Source organism: Aspergillus uvarum (genome assembly GCF_003184745.1).
Source record: "Aspergillus uvarum CBS 121591 unplaced genomic scaffold BO82scaffold_19, whole genome shotgun sequence".
In the NCBI taxonomy this organism is placed as follows: Eukaryota; Fungi; Ascomycota; class Eurotiomycetes; order Eurotiales; family Aspergillaceae; genus Aspergillus; species Aspergillus uvarum.
In genome coordinates this window covers 343,208-358,159 of record NW_020291316.1, presented here as the reverse complement: position 1 = coordinate 358,159, position 14,952 = coordinate 343,208, and the positions used below count along the sequence as shown (strand labels likewise).

The following is a 14,952-nucleotide window of genomic DNA, read 5'->3' as shown; positions in this document are numbered from 1 at the left end:
AATTTACTGTTACTTAGAGTAGGTCTGGGGGGCTTGGCGGCTTCGGGCCCTCCCTGAACCACACTAAACCTTTCAGGGACTGCACCTGACCCTCTTTCGAGTCTCTCTTACGACATCGCATGATTCCAGCCAGCCCCGGCCCCAGCCTGCTTGCCCTGCCCGTAAGTTAGTGCTTAGTGTCTACAGTAGACTGACTCTGCTTTTAGTGTTGCTGCTCCTGTAGGTCCTGTAGGTCCTGTAGGTCCGCTCCGATCCTGTCCTGCTTCATTCCATCTCCTCCACTGGACTACGTACAGTGCTACATCGCTACAGTCTTTCACCCACTAATTCTCCCCCCCTCTTCCTCCCCCCTCTCTTTTCTATCGTCTTTTCTTGTCTTGTCTTGACTTGTCTCCCAGCCTGGGTCTCTCTATTGCTCTATCGAGTCTATCGGTCTCTCTCTGAGTGTCTAGTCTGGTCTAGTCTCGTCCACACGTCCCCACCACCCCCGTTTCTGACTTGCAGACCCAGTTTCTGGATGGCGTCGTCGGCGGGAAAAGGTCAAGCGTAATAATCTTGTCTCTTCTCTCTCTCATTCTCCCCCTCTCCAGTCTCCAAGCTCTCTGTTCCACTTTTCAGTCAACGTTCGCCTGCGACTGTTACCGCTGTCTCTGCGCCGCGGGATATCGAATCTCCAGTCTTCATTTTAACTTTTTCTTTCCTGGTTCTATTTTCTTTCTGTTATTTTTATCCATCTGATTGCCCGGCCATTCTCTACCGTATAAAACATTCTCGCCCGTCACTACTTGATATCTGCTGCTCCTGCCCACCCCCCTATTCCCCGTTGACTCCGTATCGTCAGCCCTCCCTCCTCTCCTCACAATCACTACACTACCGCCGGAGAGCACCCACTTCCCCCGTCTTATCTCTCTTTTGTCCTTTACGCTCGCTCCCTCCCTCGCTCCTCCCTCCCCACCCCCGTCTCCTTACACACCCATCTCCGTCTCTCAAATCTCCAACATTGTCTCTCGTTCTTGTCACTCGACACCCAATCAACGCTATCATATCGCGAATGTGTTGAAGTATCAGGAGGTCAGTCTGGGCTTGTTATAACCGACGTGCGACAATCAAGCTTGGTGGCCCGCGCAAATCACTTGATGATATAGCCGCTTTCTAGCGCGGCACGCCATGAGCACTCAAGATTCAGCAGATGACGGGATTATAAGTCCGCGCAGTGCTTCTGACGAGATGGCAACGGCGCATAATCGATCTTGTGTAGCTAAGAACGCAGTTCCTTCCATCTCCAGTACTCATTCGAGGTCTCTTTCCTCAACCAAGCCTGGCCCCTCGATCCCAGCAAACCTTTTGCCTTCGGCGCCTGAATCGCCCCCTACTCCAGCTCCGAGTCCGACCCCTCATCAAAGATCACCGACCTGGCAGACAGCGGTAGAAGAGGATGAAGATGTTTTGTTGAACACTCAGATGCACTTTGCCTCTTTAACCAACGCCAAGAAACAAAAATTCCTCGAAGGACTTCTCGGTCTATGTGATCCTCAGCAGCTCAGCTTTGTCTGGAGTTTTGTTGTTCCTCGATTAAGGAAAGACCCCTTTCAGGTTTTCCCGAACGAACTATGTTTGCGGGTATGTGGCCATCTTCTCGAGCTCTTGATTAGCCGCTGTGGCCCTGTTGACCCGTGCACCTCAATCTCCTTAGGTTCTCTCGTTTATCGATGATCCGAAGACGCTAGCAAGAGCATCACAAGTTTCGAAAAGATGGCGCGAACTATTAAACGATGACATCACCTGGATGAATCTGTGCGAGAAGCATTCATATGCCTATCAGCGCCCTTCGGATGACGATCGAGACATCGTGGACCCTGTTGACGGCCAGCCTCTCCATGCTGTATCCACCACTCATTCGCTGAGCGCGTTGCAGAGCACGTCCATGGTGTCCAGTCTCCAATCTCGGGACGGCTTTCCGGGACTCCCACGTTCCTTATCTGGAGACTGGCTCTCCTCATCGAGCTACTGGTCCCGAAGACGGCGGGTCCGACCCGTATCTTACAGATCGCATTTCAAACAGAGATACATGGTTGAATCGGCTTGGAATAAAGGCGGGCGCTGCACTCAAAGGCATATGAGCCCTGACCAGGGAGTCGTTACGAGCCTCCACTTGACTTCGAAGTATATCGTGGTTGCGCTCGACAACGCCAAGATCCATGTGTATGACACCAATGGAGACAACCAGAAAACCCTACAAGGCCATGTCATGGGTGTCTGGGCTATGGTCCCATGGGATGATATCCTTGTGAGCGGTGGGTGCGATCGAGAAGTTCGGGTGTGGAACATGGCTACAGGGTAAGCCACCAGCAATTTCCGAGCCAAATATGGATTATTTCAGTACTAATGGTTTGTTTGCACTAGGGCCGCAATATACCTATTGCGTGGCCACACGTCCACAGTGCGCTGTTTGAAAATGTCTGACAAGAACACGGCTATTTCCGGCTCACGAGACACGACCCTGCGGATCTGGGATCTCTCCACAGGCACTTGCAAGAATGTCTTGGTTGGACACCAGGCAAGTGTTCGTTGCCTAGCCATACATGGCGATCTTGTTGTCTCCGGCAGCTACGACACCACAGCACGAATCTGGAGCATATCTGAGGGACGGTGTCTGAGGACTTTGTCAGGTCATTTTAGCCAAATATATGCGGTCGCCTTCGATGGCAAGCGCATTGCAACGGGTAGTCTGGATACTACTGTACGCATGTGGGACCCTGAGACCGGACAATGTAATGGCATCTTGCAGGGTCACACGTCTCTGGTTGGACAATTACAAATGCGTGGCGATACGCTGGTTACTGGAGGATCCGATGGCGCAATACGAATATGGTCGCTAATCACGAATACACCCATCCATCGTCTGGCAGCGCATGACAACAGTGTGACAAGTCTGCAGTTTGACAGCTCTCGTATCGTTAGCGGTGGCAGTGACGGACGTGTCAAGATCTGGAGCTTGGAGACTGGTCAGTTACTGCGAGAACTATCTACCCCGGCCGAGGCTGTCTGGAGAGTAGCCTTCGAGGCGGAGAAAGCAGTCATTATGGCGAACAGGTCAGGGCGGACGGTCATGGAGGTAAGCTTCCCCTTGGTTACTCCGAACTGGCAAGAACAGAATCTAATGGCATTCGTAGGTCTGGAGTTTCTCGGCGCCGCCCGAAGATAGCGGGGACGAAGCCGCGATTGAAAGTACTGCCAGCACGCCCGGGCCTTTCATGAGCCCAGTCGAAAATCGACATCGAGAACGCTTTTCTGATCCCCCTCCCACGCTGCCCATAAGCAGTGATAACGACCAGTCCATGGTGGATGCTCCCTTGTCTTGATGGCAATATGAGTCATCCAGTTGAAATCATGAGGCCGCCTTATCCTCCAATCCTAATCGGTCTCAAGCGCCTTCGCCTCTGTCCCTTGATATTGGTCCAGTGGAATGTAGGCAGCATGACCGATCTCGGAACAGGGCCGATTGTGCCTGGTTCTTCTTCCATATATGCATTTTGGGTGTTGGGTAGGACATTTTGTTTGAATTGCGTTTTTTCTTCTCTTCTTCAAGCCCGCTGGGAACGTGGTGTGGAGTTAAACAAGTGGCAGTTGGGGTTTTCTTGTGCTGCTGGAGTATCAGAGAGGAATAACCCCAGCGGAGTTCCATGCTTTTTATATGTGCTTTGTGTGTTTAGTTTCATACGAGGGTTAGACGATACCTGTCTTGGGAAGATGTATTCAGATCTACAAAAGATTTTGACCTAAGTGCCAGTGTTGGGGATCTATCCTGATTGTAATGTCTTAAGGTATTGTCTCAATTGCGAGAGTACTTGATCCATTTGCCGGATTTGACGTGGTCACCTGACTCATTCTAGTTAGAGGCAGGGATCCGTTGAGCACCAAGGCCCCTCCGTAACATCATCATCATCATTATCATTGGCGCTATTTACACGTCTCCGGTCTGCGCAACAAGCATAGGCTATGAGTCTAGTTGAAACTGCAGGCTGCATGGCTAGATGATCCTTAATTCTCCAACATCCGTGCACTTTCGACGTATGAAGCCTGCTAGTTGTACCCTGCTGTTCACATAGGCGCTGCCCCTCAAAACTAGTCGATTATGGTATACGGGGGCAAACCTAGTACAGGTTGCTATCTATGTCGCAAACGGAAGATAAAGGTAGGACGACAGCCAGCAAATCCACCCGGTGTCCACTCGTATTGGTGGTATAAGCTATTTGGTGGCTTCTCTATATTCACTACCTGGTTGGATGCGATTGTAGCTAAGCAGCTCTTAGTGTGACGAGGGACATCCTGGATGCCGCAACTGCGCTGTCTACGGAGAGTCATGCCCGGGGTACCGACCAGACACAATCTTCAAGATCGAGACGGGTCAAGTAAAAGGAAGCAGGAAAGGCAACAAGCCTTGTCCCGCTCATGTTGTTCGAGAAAGGGCTACTGATGATAACCCACGCATGTCTTCTCTGTCTATATATCGGAACCCTGGGTCGCCATGGGAGGAACGGGCGGTATGCTTTTTCTTTGACCAATATACGGCTTGTGACAAGCCTGAAGGTGGCAGTCACCTGGGATTTATCCCGAGGTTGTATGCGGGCTGTCAAGGGCCTGGCGCCGTGGAGCCAGCGCCTTCGTGTCTGCGTCTCGCGGTTGATGCTGCAGCCTTGCTCACCTTGGGTAATCAGGTCAAGGCGCCCTCGCTGGTCACACAAGCGAGACACCGGCTTGCTCTGGCGGTGCAGGGACTGCGTCGGGCGCTGGACTCGCCGGTCGAAAGGGTAAAGGACAATACCTTTGCAGCCGTGGTCATTCTTGCACTTTTCGAAGATATCTCAGGCGAGCGGAACGGGCTTGCGAGCTCCCACACTGTGGGCTTTGAAGCCCTCATGAAGCTGAGGGGCGAGAGTCTACTCAACGAGCAGGGGCTAGATATGTTTAAGTTTGCATATGTTCACACGGTAGGCTTACAGACACCCGGTGCATCTACCCTTACAGCCGGTGGCTTCCAGCCTTCGAGGGGCCATGCTGACCACTGTACGATTTGCAGCGCATTGAAGCTTTACTTCTGCGGCAGAAGCCACGGTTCAGTACTCATGATCTTGTCATGCGTCTTGATCCTGCCGATCCTCTACAACGGCTGATAATGGTGGTGAACGAGCTTGATCCAATGTCCCTCGAGAACCCCCTGACTTCCGACACCACCGATCCTGGAGTCATCACTACTCTTGCCTCCAGGATCGAAATCTATAGGGCCCTGGACTCCGAATTAGCAGAGTGGAGTCGAAGCCTGCCGACAAGCTGGCTCCCCCACGCTTGCCGGTCGCATACCGGCGAAGATGTGCTGACCTACCAAGGGCAGTTTTCGGCGTCGATTTGGTCCTACTATCATGCCCTTCGCATATTGCTACAGGTGACGATCCTCGAATTCCTCCAGACGTTGACCTCGATTGTGCGTTCGAGCGGCATCCAGCGAGAAGCCGTCCGACAAGAAGCCGAGGGATCACGGCTGATCCAAAGCTTAATCGGCGATACGTGCCGTGCGATCCCGTTCTCGTTCGGGGCGATCGATCAGCTGGGCAACCCGTTGGCTTCGCAGGGGGCATCTCAGATTCGGGCTTTCAACGTCTACCATATGATCTGGCCGCTGTGGTATATCTTGACGTGCGGGCATGCGACACCAGCCCAGGCCCAGCAGATCCGGCGGGCGCTGGCGGAAAAGGGTTCCGAGGTCGGGATCAAGCTGGCCCTTGTGCTTGCTGAGGGTGGTCAGGGTGTGATGCCATTGATGCTTGGATCTTTGGCGCCGAGTAATGAGCCGCGCCTTGCTCTGGAGTGTCCGTGACGGGTATTGATGGTCGCTTTGTTGGTCGTCCTTCCAATCGGATCTACTAGGGTATGAAGGATGAAGTTTGCATACTTCTTCTGCGAGAGTGGATGCTGGATGTGTACATATAGCTTACGATGTATATAGGTGTATAAATGATTATATCCAGTTATATGTTGAGCATGCTACAACTTTTCAGACTGAGTAGAATAGATACTGTATGTAGGAGTAGGTAGACGAGGGGACGTTCCAATTCCGGCAAGCCACGGATAACTTTGTGTTATCTCAACTGTACTGACTGACGTCATGACCATAGATCCGCAACCACGCAGGCATTTGATGAACAACGAAGAGCAGAAAAAGAACGGGCTATGAACGACTTTCATACTTATTCTGGCAATCTGATTCGATGCCAATTCAGGACTAGCCACTACTGTTCGGCTGCTCGGATGATTCCAGCGTGCAGGATAAGCCGTCACCATGCCGGTTTAACCGATTTGGTTACAGCAGTCAGCCAGTGCCTGATTCGACTGACTTCATGGCTGCTGGCTGCTGGCTGCACTGACGACATGCAACCCTCCACACTCCTATCTTTAGGAGCCGATTCTGGCCCGCATGAGCTTATAAGTCAGCTACCCCTCCCTCCCCTTTAGCTGGAGGAATTGTTCTCTAAATTTGATACCCTTCTTCGATTGCTGTTGGATTCTCTTTCCCCTCCCCTCCCCTCTCTGGAGTTTGGTTTGGTGCTTTTGTAGATAAACGAACGTTACACTCACTCTGACGCTCACTCGATCACTCACCCACCCACCTTTCTTATAAATCGCACACAACCATGTCAATGGCTACGCAAGAACGCAAACTTCCCTTTGGGAAGATTGAGACCAATTCGGCCAAGTACTTCGCCAGCTGTACGCTGGGAGGCATTATCGGTAGGTTTCCTCTGTCCTCGGTTTGATCCTCGCAATCGAAGTCGATAGAAAGCTAACTTGTTCGCCTTATCTATAGCCTGTGGTGAGTAATTCCATCTCAATCCGACCGTATTCGCTAGGAGTACTCTGGACTAGAGCACAGCTTAACACAACAACCACTCCTACAGGCCCAACACACACCGCAGTGACACCGCTCGACCTGGTCAAATGTCGCCGCCAGGTTGACCCGAAGATCTACACCTCCAACCTCTCAGCATGGCGCTCGATCATAGCCAAGGAGGGCGTGCGCGGGGTCTTCTTCGGCTGGACGCCGACCTTGCTCGGCTACTCGATGCAGGGCGCCGGCAAGTACGGCTTCTATGAGTACTTCAAGTACCTGTACGGCGACCAGCTCTTCCCCAACACCAACCGCACCGTCGTCTACCTGGGCGCGAGCGCCTCGGCCGAGTTCTTCGCGGACATGATGCTGTGCCCAATGGAGGCGATCAAGGTGCGCATGCAGACCACCCTGCCGCCGTTCGCGCACAGCCTGCGCGAGGGCTGGGGCAAGATCACGGCCAAGGAGGGCATGGCCGGCCTGTACAAGGGCCTGTACCCGCTGTGGGCGCGGCAGATCCCCTACACGATGACCAAGTTCGCCACCTTCGAGGAGACCGTCAGCATGCTCTACAAGACGATCGGCAAGCCCAAGGAGCAGTGCTCGGGCTTGCAGCAGACCGGGGTCAGTTTCCTGGGCGGGTACATCGCGGGCATCTTCTGTGCGATCGTCAGTCATCCCGCGGATGTGATGGTCAGTAAGCTGAATGCGGATCGGAAAGGTATAGCTCTCGTTGTTTTTTCTTTTTCTTTCCCTGTCTGGTACCGTGGCCCTGTTGTTGGGCAGCGTTGTTGATTCTCGGGGCTAACGTTCTATAATTCTATAGCTGGTGAGGGCGCGATGACGGCCGTGTCGCGCATCTACAGCAACATCGGATTCTCCGGCTTGTGGAATGGCTTGCCGGTCCGAATTGTCATGCTCGGTACTTTGACTGGATTCCAGTGGTTGATGTGCGTATCTCTTTTGTTGTTTTTCCGATGAGCTCAATGGCTGACGCTGGATGCAGTTATGATTCATTCAAGGTGTTCTGTGGATTGCCGACGACCGGTGGGCATTAATGGAGTTGGTCGTAATGTATTTTGATGACAAGAGCTGGTTTGTTTGTTTGTATTTTCATCATTAGGAGTTCGGTGGATAATGGAATCTTGTTAGATGATGAAGAAGTGCTTCTGAGATAGGGACGAATGTACAGTACAGTACAGTACAGTAAAAATAGTACTCCGTAGATAGTAGCTGCTAATTAACGCTGACCGCTCTGGACTGTCGGCCGGCAGAATTACCGCGGCGATCTCAACTTCCTCTTCGTTTCGCTTCGTCCTCAGCTCTCAATCTCGGCCATTGCCAGCTCTGTTCCATCTCTTTTTCCGTGGAATCTCTCGCTCGGATCGGCTCTGTATGGTACAACAAAATTCTCTGCTTACCATACCATTGACCCACCATTAACAGCATCATACGTTGACTGTTTCGTTCGCGCCATCAGGGCAGAGAGACCGAAGCCATTGGATTGATTCGCATTGCCAGGAACACATACAGCGGCTTCCGGAGCCCCTTGACCAGACTTTTCCCAATCTTCGTGACGACTACCTTCGCCTGAAGCGACACCGTTCCTAGCAGCTAGATTTCCCAATTCTAGGACCACCGGAATTTTTGGTCTATCCGGTCTCCGCCTTCCACCGTCCTATATAGCCTTCAAAAGCACCTCCGTCCAGATAACCTCCCGCGACTAAACCTCTCTCATCCACTCCTCCCGAAACACCTCCCAGCCGCCGCTTCCCAGTCACTTCACCATGGAAGACACAACATCCACCACAATCCGCCCCTCAGCGGCCACCACCAACCCGCCCAGCGTTGAGAACGCCTACAAGCGCAAATGCCTTGCCCTGAAGAAGCGTCTCAACGAGATCGAGGAAGAGAACGAACAGATGCGCATCCGCAACCGGCGCGGCTGGCAGTACATCCAGAAAATGCGCCTGGAGTCGTGCATCTTGCTCGAGCGCCTGGCCAAGGTCACCGGCATGACCGAGGAGGCGTCCTCGCAGGCCGGGGCCGCCGCGAACCCGGAGCTCCGGGCCCGCGCCGTCGCGCTGATGAGCAACGCCTCGGCGTTGAATGGGCTAGCTACCTCGTCGGAGGGGAAGAATGGGGCCGCTGGCGGCGGCGCGTATCTGGATGATGAGACGGAGGGGAGTTCAGATGAGCAGCCTCCGACTGTGAGTTTTATCCTTCTTGTTTTTTACTTGTTCCTAGAGCGGCGGCTTCATTCTAACGGGCTCCCGTGGAAAGAAGACGCAATGCTATGTCAGCGCGTCGACCGACAAAGACAATTGACACTGAAATCCCTTGAATAGCCCCAAGAACGACCTCTCCGCGTGAAACGATCCCGAAAATCCAACCTCCCCGACGGCGTCGGCGCCGACGACGAAGGCAGCGCCGCCGCCGCCGGAACCGCCAGTAATAACGCTGCCGACAACGGCGACAACAACACCGATAACAACGGCAGCCTGCCCCGGCTGGCCCCGGCCCCGTCCCAGGACGATCTGAGCTCCACATTTCGGCTTGGGGCTGGCCAGCACCCAGAATCTGATGAGCGCGGCACGAGTCAGAATCCGGAATCCGGCTCGAGAACCCGTCGAGCCTCCAACGCTGCTGCTGCTGCTGCTGCTGCTGCTGCCGCCGCCGCGGCGGATGACGACGACGACGACGACGACGACGACGACGCCGCAGCTGAGGGAGACGAGAATGAGAACGAGGCTGGTGATGCATCGGTGGAACCCTCCTCGACGCCGATGGATGTGGATGCCAAGGAACCGAGGGAGGAGAGCTAGGGACAAGCTGCGTAATGCTAGCAACTTGCCATTATCTTCTTCTTCAATTCAGATTCATTCTTACAATTCTCCTTGTCTTTTCGGGTCTCGATTCCCTCCTTCGCCCCTTCCCCCCTTTTCTCTAATTGTATAGAAAGGGCTACGGAGCGGGCGAAAACCGGTCTGACACAAATCACAAAACAAGCCTCAGAAGACCGTTTTCATATGGTTTATATCTTCATCTCCTTCTGACTGGTGACTTGAAAATTGCTGTCTTTTTCCTTTCTTTGTGGGTCTTAAACTTGCGCGCAAACCCTGTGATTTTGGACTTTGGGAACCTGGAGCTTTTGTATGATTTCCTTTTCCTGTGTTGGGTTGTTCTTTTTACCTTCTGTGTCGGCTTCTTCACCTCTTACCTTATTTATCGACCTACTTACCTCTTTCTCTTCTTGCCTGGAAATGTAATCCTCTTTCTTCCACTCGGGAATGCATCCTTATCTCCTTTGGTGTCAGGGCGTGTGCCATAATTTTGAGAAGCGGGGCTGGAAAATTCAACGCGTGCACATGAAGCAACCGTCTTGTCTTAGATTGGATTCGGGCATAGAGAGGAGATCCCCCATGGAAATTACTTTGTTCTGCGAAAATAATATGAAGGTAGAAAGGGGACTACGTTTGTACTCGGGCAGCTGGCGAGATTTGACTCCGCTTGGAATAACTTCGGATCCACTGCACTACACTATACCTGATGCCCACCGGCGAGAGGCCTTCCGGCTGTTCTATATACCTACCGAACTAGGAAGGCACACATTACAGCCTGGAGCTGAGTCTGGGCACAACATCACCTCCAACAGTGAACCCATCCCATCCCTACAAGAACAACAAACAACATACAGTACAGTCACCAACATAAAGCAGACAACAAGGTTAATTCACTTTGTTTTCCGCAAGACACAACTAAAGCAAAGAACGCTGGTTAAAGGCCCGGGCTATGCATAGAAAACATATTTCCGATATGATGCAAGAGCTTTGACTGACTCCCTCCCTTCGGCGAAAAGCTCGAACAGCTCGAAGAAATCCATATTACAACACATGTTCCCATTGCATTCCGCCCTCTTCGAAACCCCTATAGCGCCTGAAGCAAAACGTAAAAAAAAGAAAGAACTCCGCCTGGAACGGGTAAAAATGCAGATCACGAAGTCCCTTAGGATTTCAATGAGATGAGAGCGAAGCAAGAAGAGAATTTCTCTTGATTGTTGAAACATTGAAGAATATAAATCTCCCCGAAGAGAAAAGAAATCCCTGTGCCTGACGCCGTAGGAAAACCGAGAAGAAGAAAAAAAGACACGCTTTATTCCACGCCGGCGTAGAGATCGACTAGAATATTAATGGCCGCGACAAGAATTTCGGCGGCGATGAGAACGATAACTGGAGAAAGGGATTGGGTTAGGAAGGTGTACAACCAAAGAAACAAGAGAGGGAGACGTACCGATCCATTCGAGGTACTCACCATGGCGGTGAGTTAATTGATCCTTCAGGACGGCAAGCAGATCCGCAATGACGTCTAACCGCTCCGTCAAGAGACTCACTCGCTGGTCCATCTCGAGGTAACTCCGCACAGCCTGGTACACAGGCTCCAATTGGGGCTCTGCCCACATCAGTTCCGGACTGTCGAGGACGGAGCCTTGAAGATGGATGTTGATTCGCAAGATGAAGAGCTCTCCGACCTGCATATTGATCTGGCGCCGGGTGAGATTCACACTGCCGGTCTGGGCGATCTGGGCCGGGAGTGGTGCGGTGTTGGAGATGGTCTCGGAGACGAGATCTTCGAACAGGGATGTCTTGACGGACTGGGCGAGAGCATGGGAGATGGCGAGCTTGATCATGTAATTCCGCGGGTCACGGAGGGAGATGAAATCGTTGTAGATCCGAGCTTGGTATTCGCGCGCATAATAGAAGTTGAAGTTCTCGACCTGCGTGTCTTCGGGACTGAGAATGGAAGTAGCGAATTTGGAGATATCGGATAAGAATCGTGACTCGTGCGCGGGGGACATGCCCCAGATGACCACAGTGCCGTAGTCGAAGAGGAACACCTCCGGGGTGTGGACCTTGGTGTCGAAATCAGGAGCTGCTTCTATTTGGGATGCCGATGCGGTGGAATCGACCACGGCGCTTTCGTGGTCATCTTGTTGACGGTGCGACTCCGAATCCCTCAGGTCGATGAGATCTTCCCGGCGGGCGTTGGTGTTGTCTTGCACTTCCACAACACTGTCCGAGTACCGGCGTTCTCCAGCAGGACGTATCGGCGGTTGGGATTGCGGTGAATGTAGCCCGTTGCTCGGAAGATTCCATGTGCCTCGCTGCTTTGCTTCGTAGTCGTAGTCATACGGCGAGTATACGCACTCATCGTAGAGCTTCGGGTTGGCTCCGCGGGTCTTTGCGCGGGACTTGAGAAACCGCACCACCCCCTCCAAACGATACGAATTGGCGGTACAGTAGGCTGTAACGCGGGGCAATCGCTCTCGATCCGCCTTTCCCAGACTTGCAGCGTGACTGCGGGCGGTCGGTTCTTTGATGCGGGCGATTTGCGAGTAGACATCGGACGGAAAGTCGCCGTCGGCAAGTTCTTCTTCGGTCACGGGATCGGGCAGTAATTTAAGCTTCTGTGCGTTCTTCGTCGTTCGCTGCGGTCCGACCTTGGGGGCTGTCGCGAATGGGGCACCGGCGGTGCTGTAAGGTGCTCCATGGCTATTGCGGCGGCGGAGCTTGCTATTTAAGGCGGACAAGCCGGTCGGTCGGGGTGGGCCAGCGTTCTGAGAATTGGATGCAGGGTAAGAACCGGAATGAAGCGGTCTAAAGGTCGGGTCTGCGGCGGTAGTGTCGTGATATGTGCTGACAGTGGCCAATGGGTTGAATGTCACCGTCCGAGAGGCTCGGTTTCCTCGCGGTGACGTATTAGTGGAGGAAGGCGGCTGATGTTGGGGGAGGAGGGGAGAAGATTCTGTGATGGAAACCATGGTGGGTGACTGAAAGGGGAATTCAGAATGCTGCACAGAGCAGATTCTGTTTAAATTGAGCAACAATCGGGGGGCAGGCACGTCACCGAGGATGGTGGGGAGGCCGTGGTGAAGGGAAAGGAAAGAAAAGAGAAAATGAAGTTTGAGGACGGGATGGGATGGCAGATCCAAGAGTAGCTCCAACAGTCCAACGACTAAGCCCGAGCTTCCTCCTCCTCCTCCTTTCCTTTCTTTGCCTTTCCTTCCTCCTGCTCCGCACGTGCGCCCGCCCAACGCTGCCATTTCTTCCCCATCGACAATTCATGTCGCCAACGCAATCCTGCCTATTCATTGAGTGAAAAGACTAGCAAGTGGAGGTCTGCAGTCAACGGTAATATGCTCGCGTCTTATCAAAAGCAATTATAGTTTGCATTGAAGCAAAAAAATAAAAAAATAAAAAAGAAAAGAAAAGAAAGCATACATTACGAGGTGGGGTTCGGGCAGCTTCATCGAGCTTGAGCTGCAGATCGGGGCTGCGCATATCGTGGTTAATTGAGCATTTCTCATGTGGCAGACTTCCGCGTTAGAGAACTCGAAAGCTCGAAACCCTCCGTAGACTCTGACTTGCATGAAGATCCGAAAGCCTCGAACTCAAGATGGACTCTGCTAAGAAACATAAAGCGCCCGAAAGTCATCGCTGGAGACCCGAACTGAAGCCAGCATGTAGACAGGAAATAAATACAGGATATACTTTTGATTTCATTAAAAATCCCTACTACGAGACGGAGTTCAGCGCGCCAAAGACCTGCTATTTGCGCACAAACCCCGAGGAACCTCCAGCCGTTCTTCTCATCCCGTTGACCTTAGCCGTACTGCGAGCTGCACTCAGCCAGGCTTGTCTCGCGTTCTGACTGCTCTTCGAGGACTTGGGGGGGAGTGCAGTCTTCGACTTCTTCCGTGATACATCTCCATCCAATACACGGATCGTGACGTCGCCCATCTGCAAATCCTTCGGGGCCTTCTCCTTCTTGTCCAGGAACCTCATCTTGGTGGGCTTGGGTCGCACAATCTCCATTTCTTCTGCGGGAGGGGTCGGGGGCCGAACGTCGGGGGCGGCATTCAGGATATCGTCCGGGAGCAGAGCGGGGAGCGCAGACCTCCGGGCACTTTCTGTCGTGGTACCCTGAAGGGTCTCGGTGCTTTCGGAGAGCTGATCCTCAGCCTCTCGTTTCTTGCTGGCCGACTTCGCCTGGAGCTTGCGTAGATCGTCGAGTTGTTTCCTCTTGTCTCGTTTCAATTGCTCTTCTCTGTGCCGTAGTTAGTAGTGCGTTTCATGTGCAGTCGAGGACACGTGAAAGGAGATACGAACATTTGCTTAGCCCTCTCCTGTCTCTTCGCCTCTATCCGGATCTTGGACAGTTGCGCGGAGTTATCAACGGCCTCGGGAGCCTCATCGTCACTGCTATCTTCCTCCTCGTCCGCATCCAAGCCCTGCGGCGTCTCCGCAGTCTCCTCCTCCTCCTCCATCTCGGGCACTTCTGGCTCTTCGCTATCGAATCGGAAATGTTTCTTCTTGATAGCCGGGGGAGCAGCAGCCGCAGCAGCAACTGGTGTCTCCTCCTGGACCTCACTATCACTATCCTTCTCCTCCTCCACCGTCTTCGCCTTCTTATTGCTAGCAGTAGTCGTTGTCGTCATTGTGGCGGTAGCCATCTCGTCGTCCTCAGATTCCCGCACGTCCTCTAGACTGGTGCCCCGCTTTCGCCGTTTGCTGCTATTCTGCATCTTGGAGGAGGAGGTGGTGGTGGTGTTGGAGTCGGACTTGCGCTTCCCGTTGATCGTCGTTTTTGCATTTCCATTGACTTCAGGCTCCGCGGACGACGCGGCGGTAAATTTCCGCCGTCTAGTGGCTGTGACCATCTTCTTCTTCGGTGTATTGACGGCGGCGCTAGTAACGACGCTGTCCCAGGCGAGTTTTTGGGGAAGTGTGCTTTTTCCGTTGGAGGATTCCGTCGATCGGTGAAATAGCCCCTTTGCCGCGGTCATGAACTGCGCAAACATTTAAAGGTAGAGCGTCCAAGAAAAAAAAAATTATTTCCCCCCCCGGATCTCTTCCCAGTTGTTTTGCATGGAGAAATGTTATTGCGCGTTGCGTAAACCCTCTTTTCGGAGAGCGTAAAGAAGGCACTGATCGAAAATTGTTGCGGCGATATGGTTTATCCGGGTGGTGAAAAGTGGATCGAGACTGGATGCTAATTGTGGGTCCCGTGTT

The 14,952-nt window shown here is 52.9% G+C and overlaps 5 protein-coding genes across 5 annotated transcripts; 4 read left to right on the top strand and 1 right to left on the bottom strand.

Moving 5' to 3' along the window:
• Positions 1 to 777: 777 nt before the first annotated feature.
• Positions 778 to 3,393, top strand: BO82DRAFT_49462 (F-box/WD repeat-containing protein). The gene is made up of 4 exons (XM_025641258.1): positions 778 to 1,620; positions 1,694 to 2,337; positions 2,404 to 3,115; positions 3,174 to 3,393. Exons 1-4 carry the CDS (start codon positions 1,168 to 1,170, stop codon positions 3,360 to 3,362), a joined length of 1,998 nt encoding a protein of 665 aa, XP_025493200.1. The 5' UTR covers positions 778 to 1,167; the 3' UTR covers positions 3,363 to 3,393.
• A 1,011-nt stretch (positions 3,394 to 4,404) lies between these two features.
• On the top strand, positions 4,405 to 6,199 carry BO82DRAFT_49447 (putative C6 transcription factor). The gene is made up of 4 exons (XM_025641257.1): positions 4,405 to 4,991; positions 5,081 to 5,926; positions 6,005 to 6,075; positions 6,174 to 6,199. Exons 1-2 carry the CDS (start codon positions 4,491 to 4,493, stop codon positions 5,873 to 5,875), a joined length of 1,296 nt encoding a protein of 431 aa, XP_025493199.1. The 5' UTR covers positions 4,405 to 4,490; the 3' UTR covers positions 5,876 to 5,926; positions 6,005 to 6,075; positions 6,174 to 6,199.
• A 45-nt stretch (positions 6,200 to 6,244) lies between these two features.
• BO82DRAFT_431315 (putative mitochondrial phosphate transporter Pic2) lies at positions 6,245 to 7,941 on the top strand (the record flags this gene model as incomplete). The annotated part of the gene is made up of 5 exons (XM_025640694.1): positions 6,245 to 6,786; positions 6,863 to 6,868; positions 6,954 to 7,604; positions 7,710 to 7,833; positions 7,890 to 7,941. The coding sequence occupies exons 1-5, from the start codon at positions 6,690 to 6,692 to the stop codon at positions 7,939 to 7,941; spliced, it is 930 nt and encodes a 309-aa protein (XP_025493198.1). The 5' UTR covers positions 6,245 to 6,689.
• Positions 7,942 to 8,211: 270 nt separating this feature from the next.
• Positions 8,212 to 9,708, top strand: BO82DRAFT_332946 (uncharacterized protein; the record flags this gene model as incomplete). Its single annotated transcript, XM_025633198.1, has 3 exons — positions 8,212 to 9,093; positions 9,232 to 9,511; positions 9,617 to 9,708. Exons 1-3 carry the CDS (start codon positions 8,671 to 8,673, stop codon positions 9,706 to 9,708), a joined length of 795 nt encoding a protein of 264 aa, XP_025493197.1. The 5' UTR covers positions 8,212 to 8,670.
• Positions 9,709 to 11,035: 1,327 nt separating this feature from the next.
• On the bottom strand, positions 11,036 to 14,741 carry BO82DRAFT_373629 (YagE family protein; the record flags this gene model as incomplete). The annotated part of the gene is made up of 4 exons (XM_025637378.1): positions 11,036 to 11,112; positions 11,174 to 12,710; positions 13,501 to 13,987; positions 14,050 to 14,741. 4 exons carry the CDS (start codon positions 14,739 to 14,741, stop codon positions 11,036 to 11,038), a joined length of 2,793 nt encoding a protein of 930 aa, XP_025493196.1.
• Between the last annotated feature and the right edge of the window lie 211 nt (positions 14,742 to 14,952).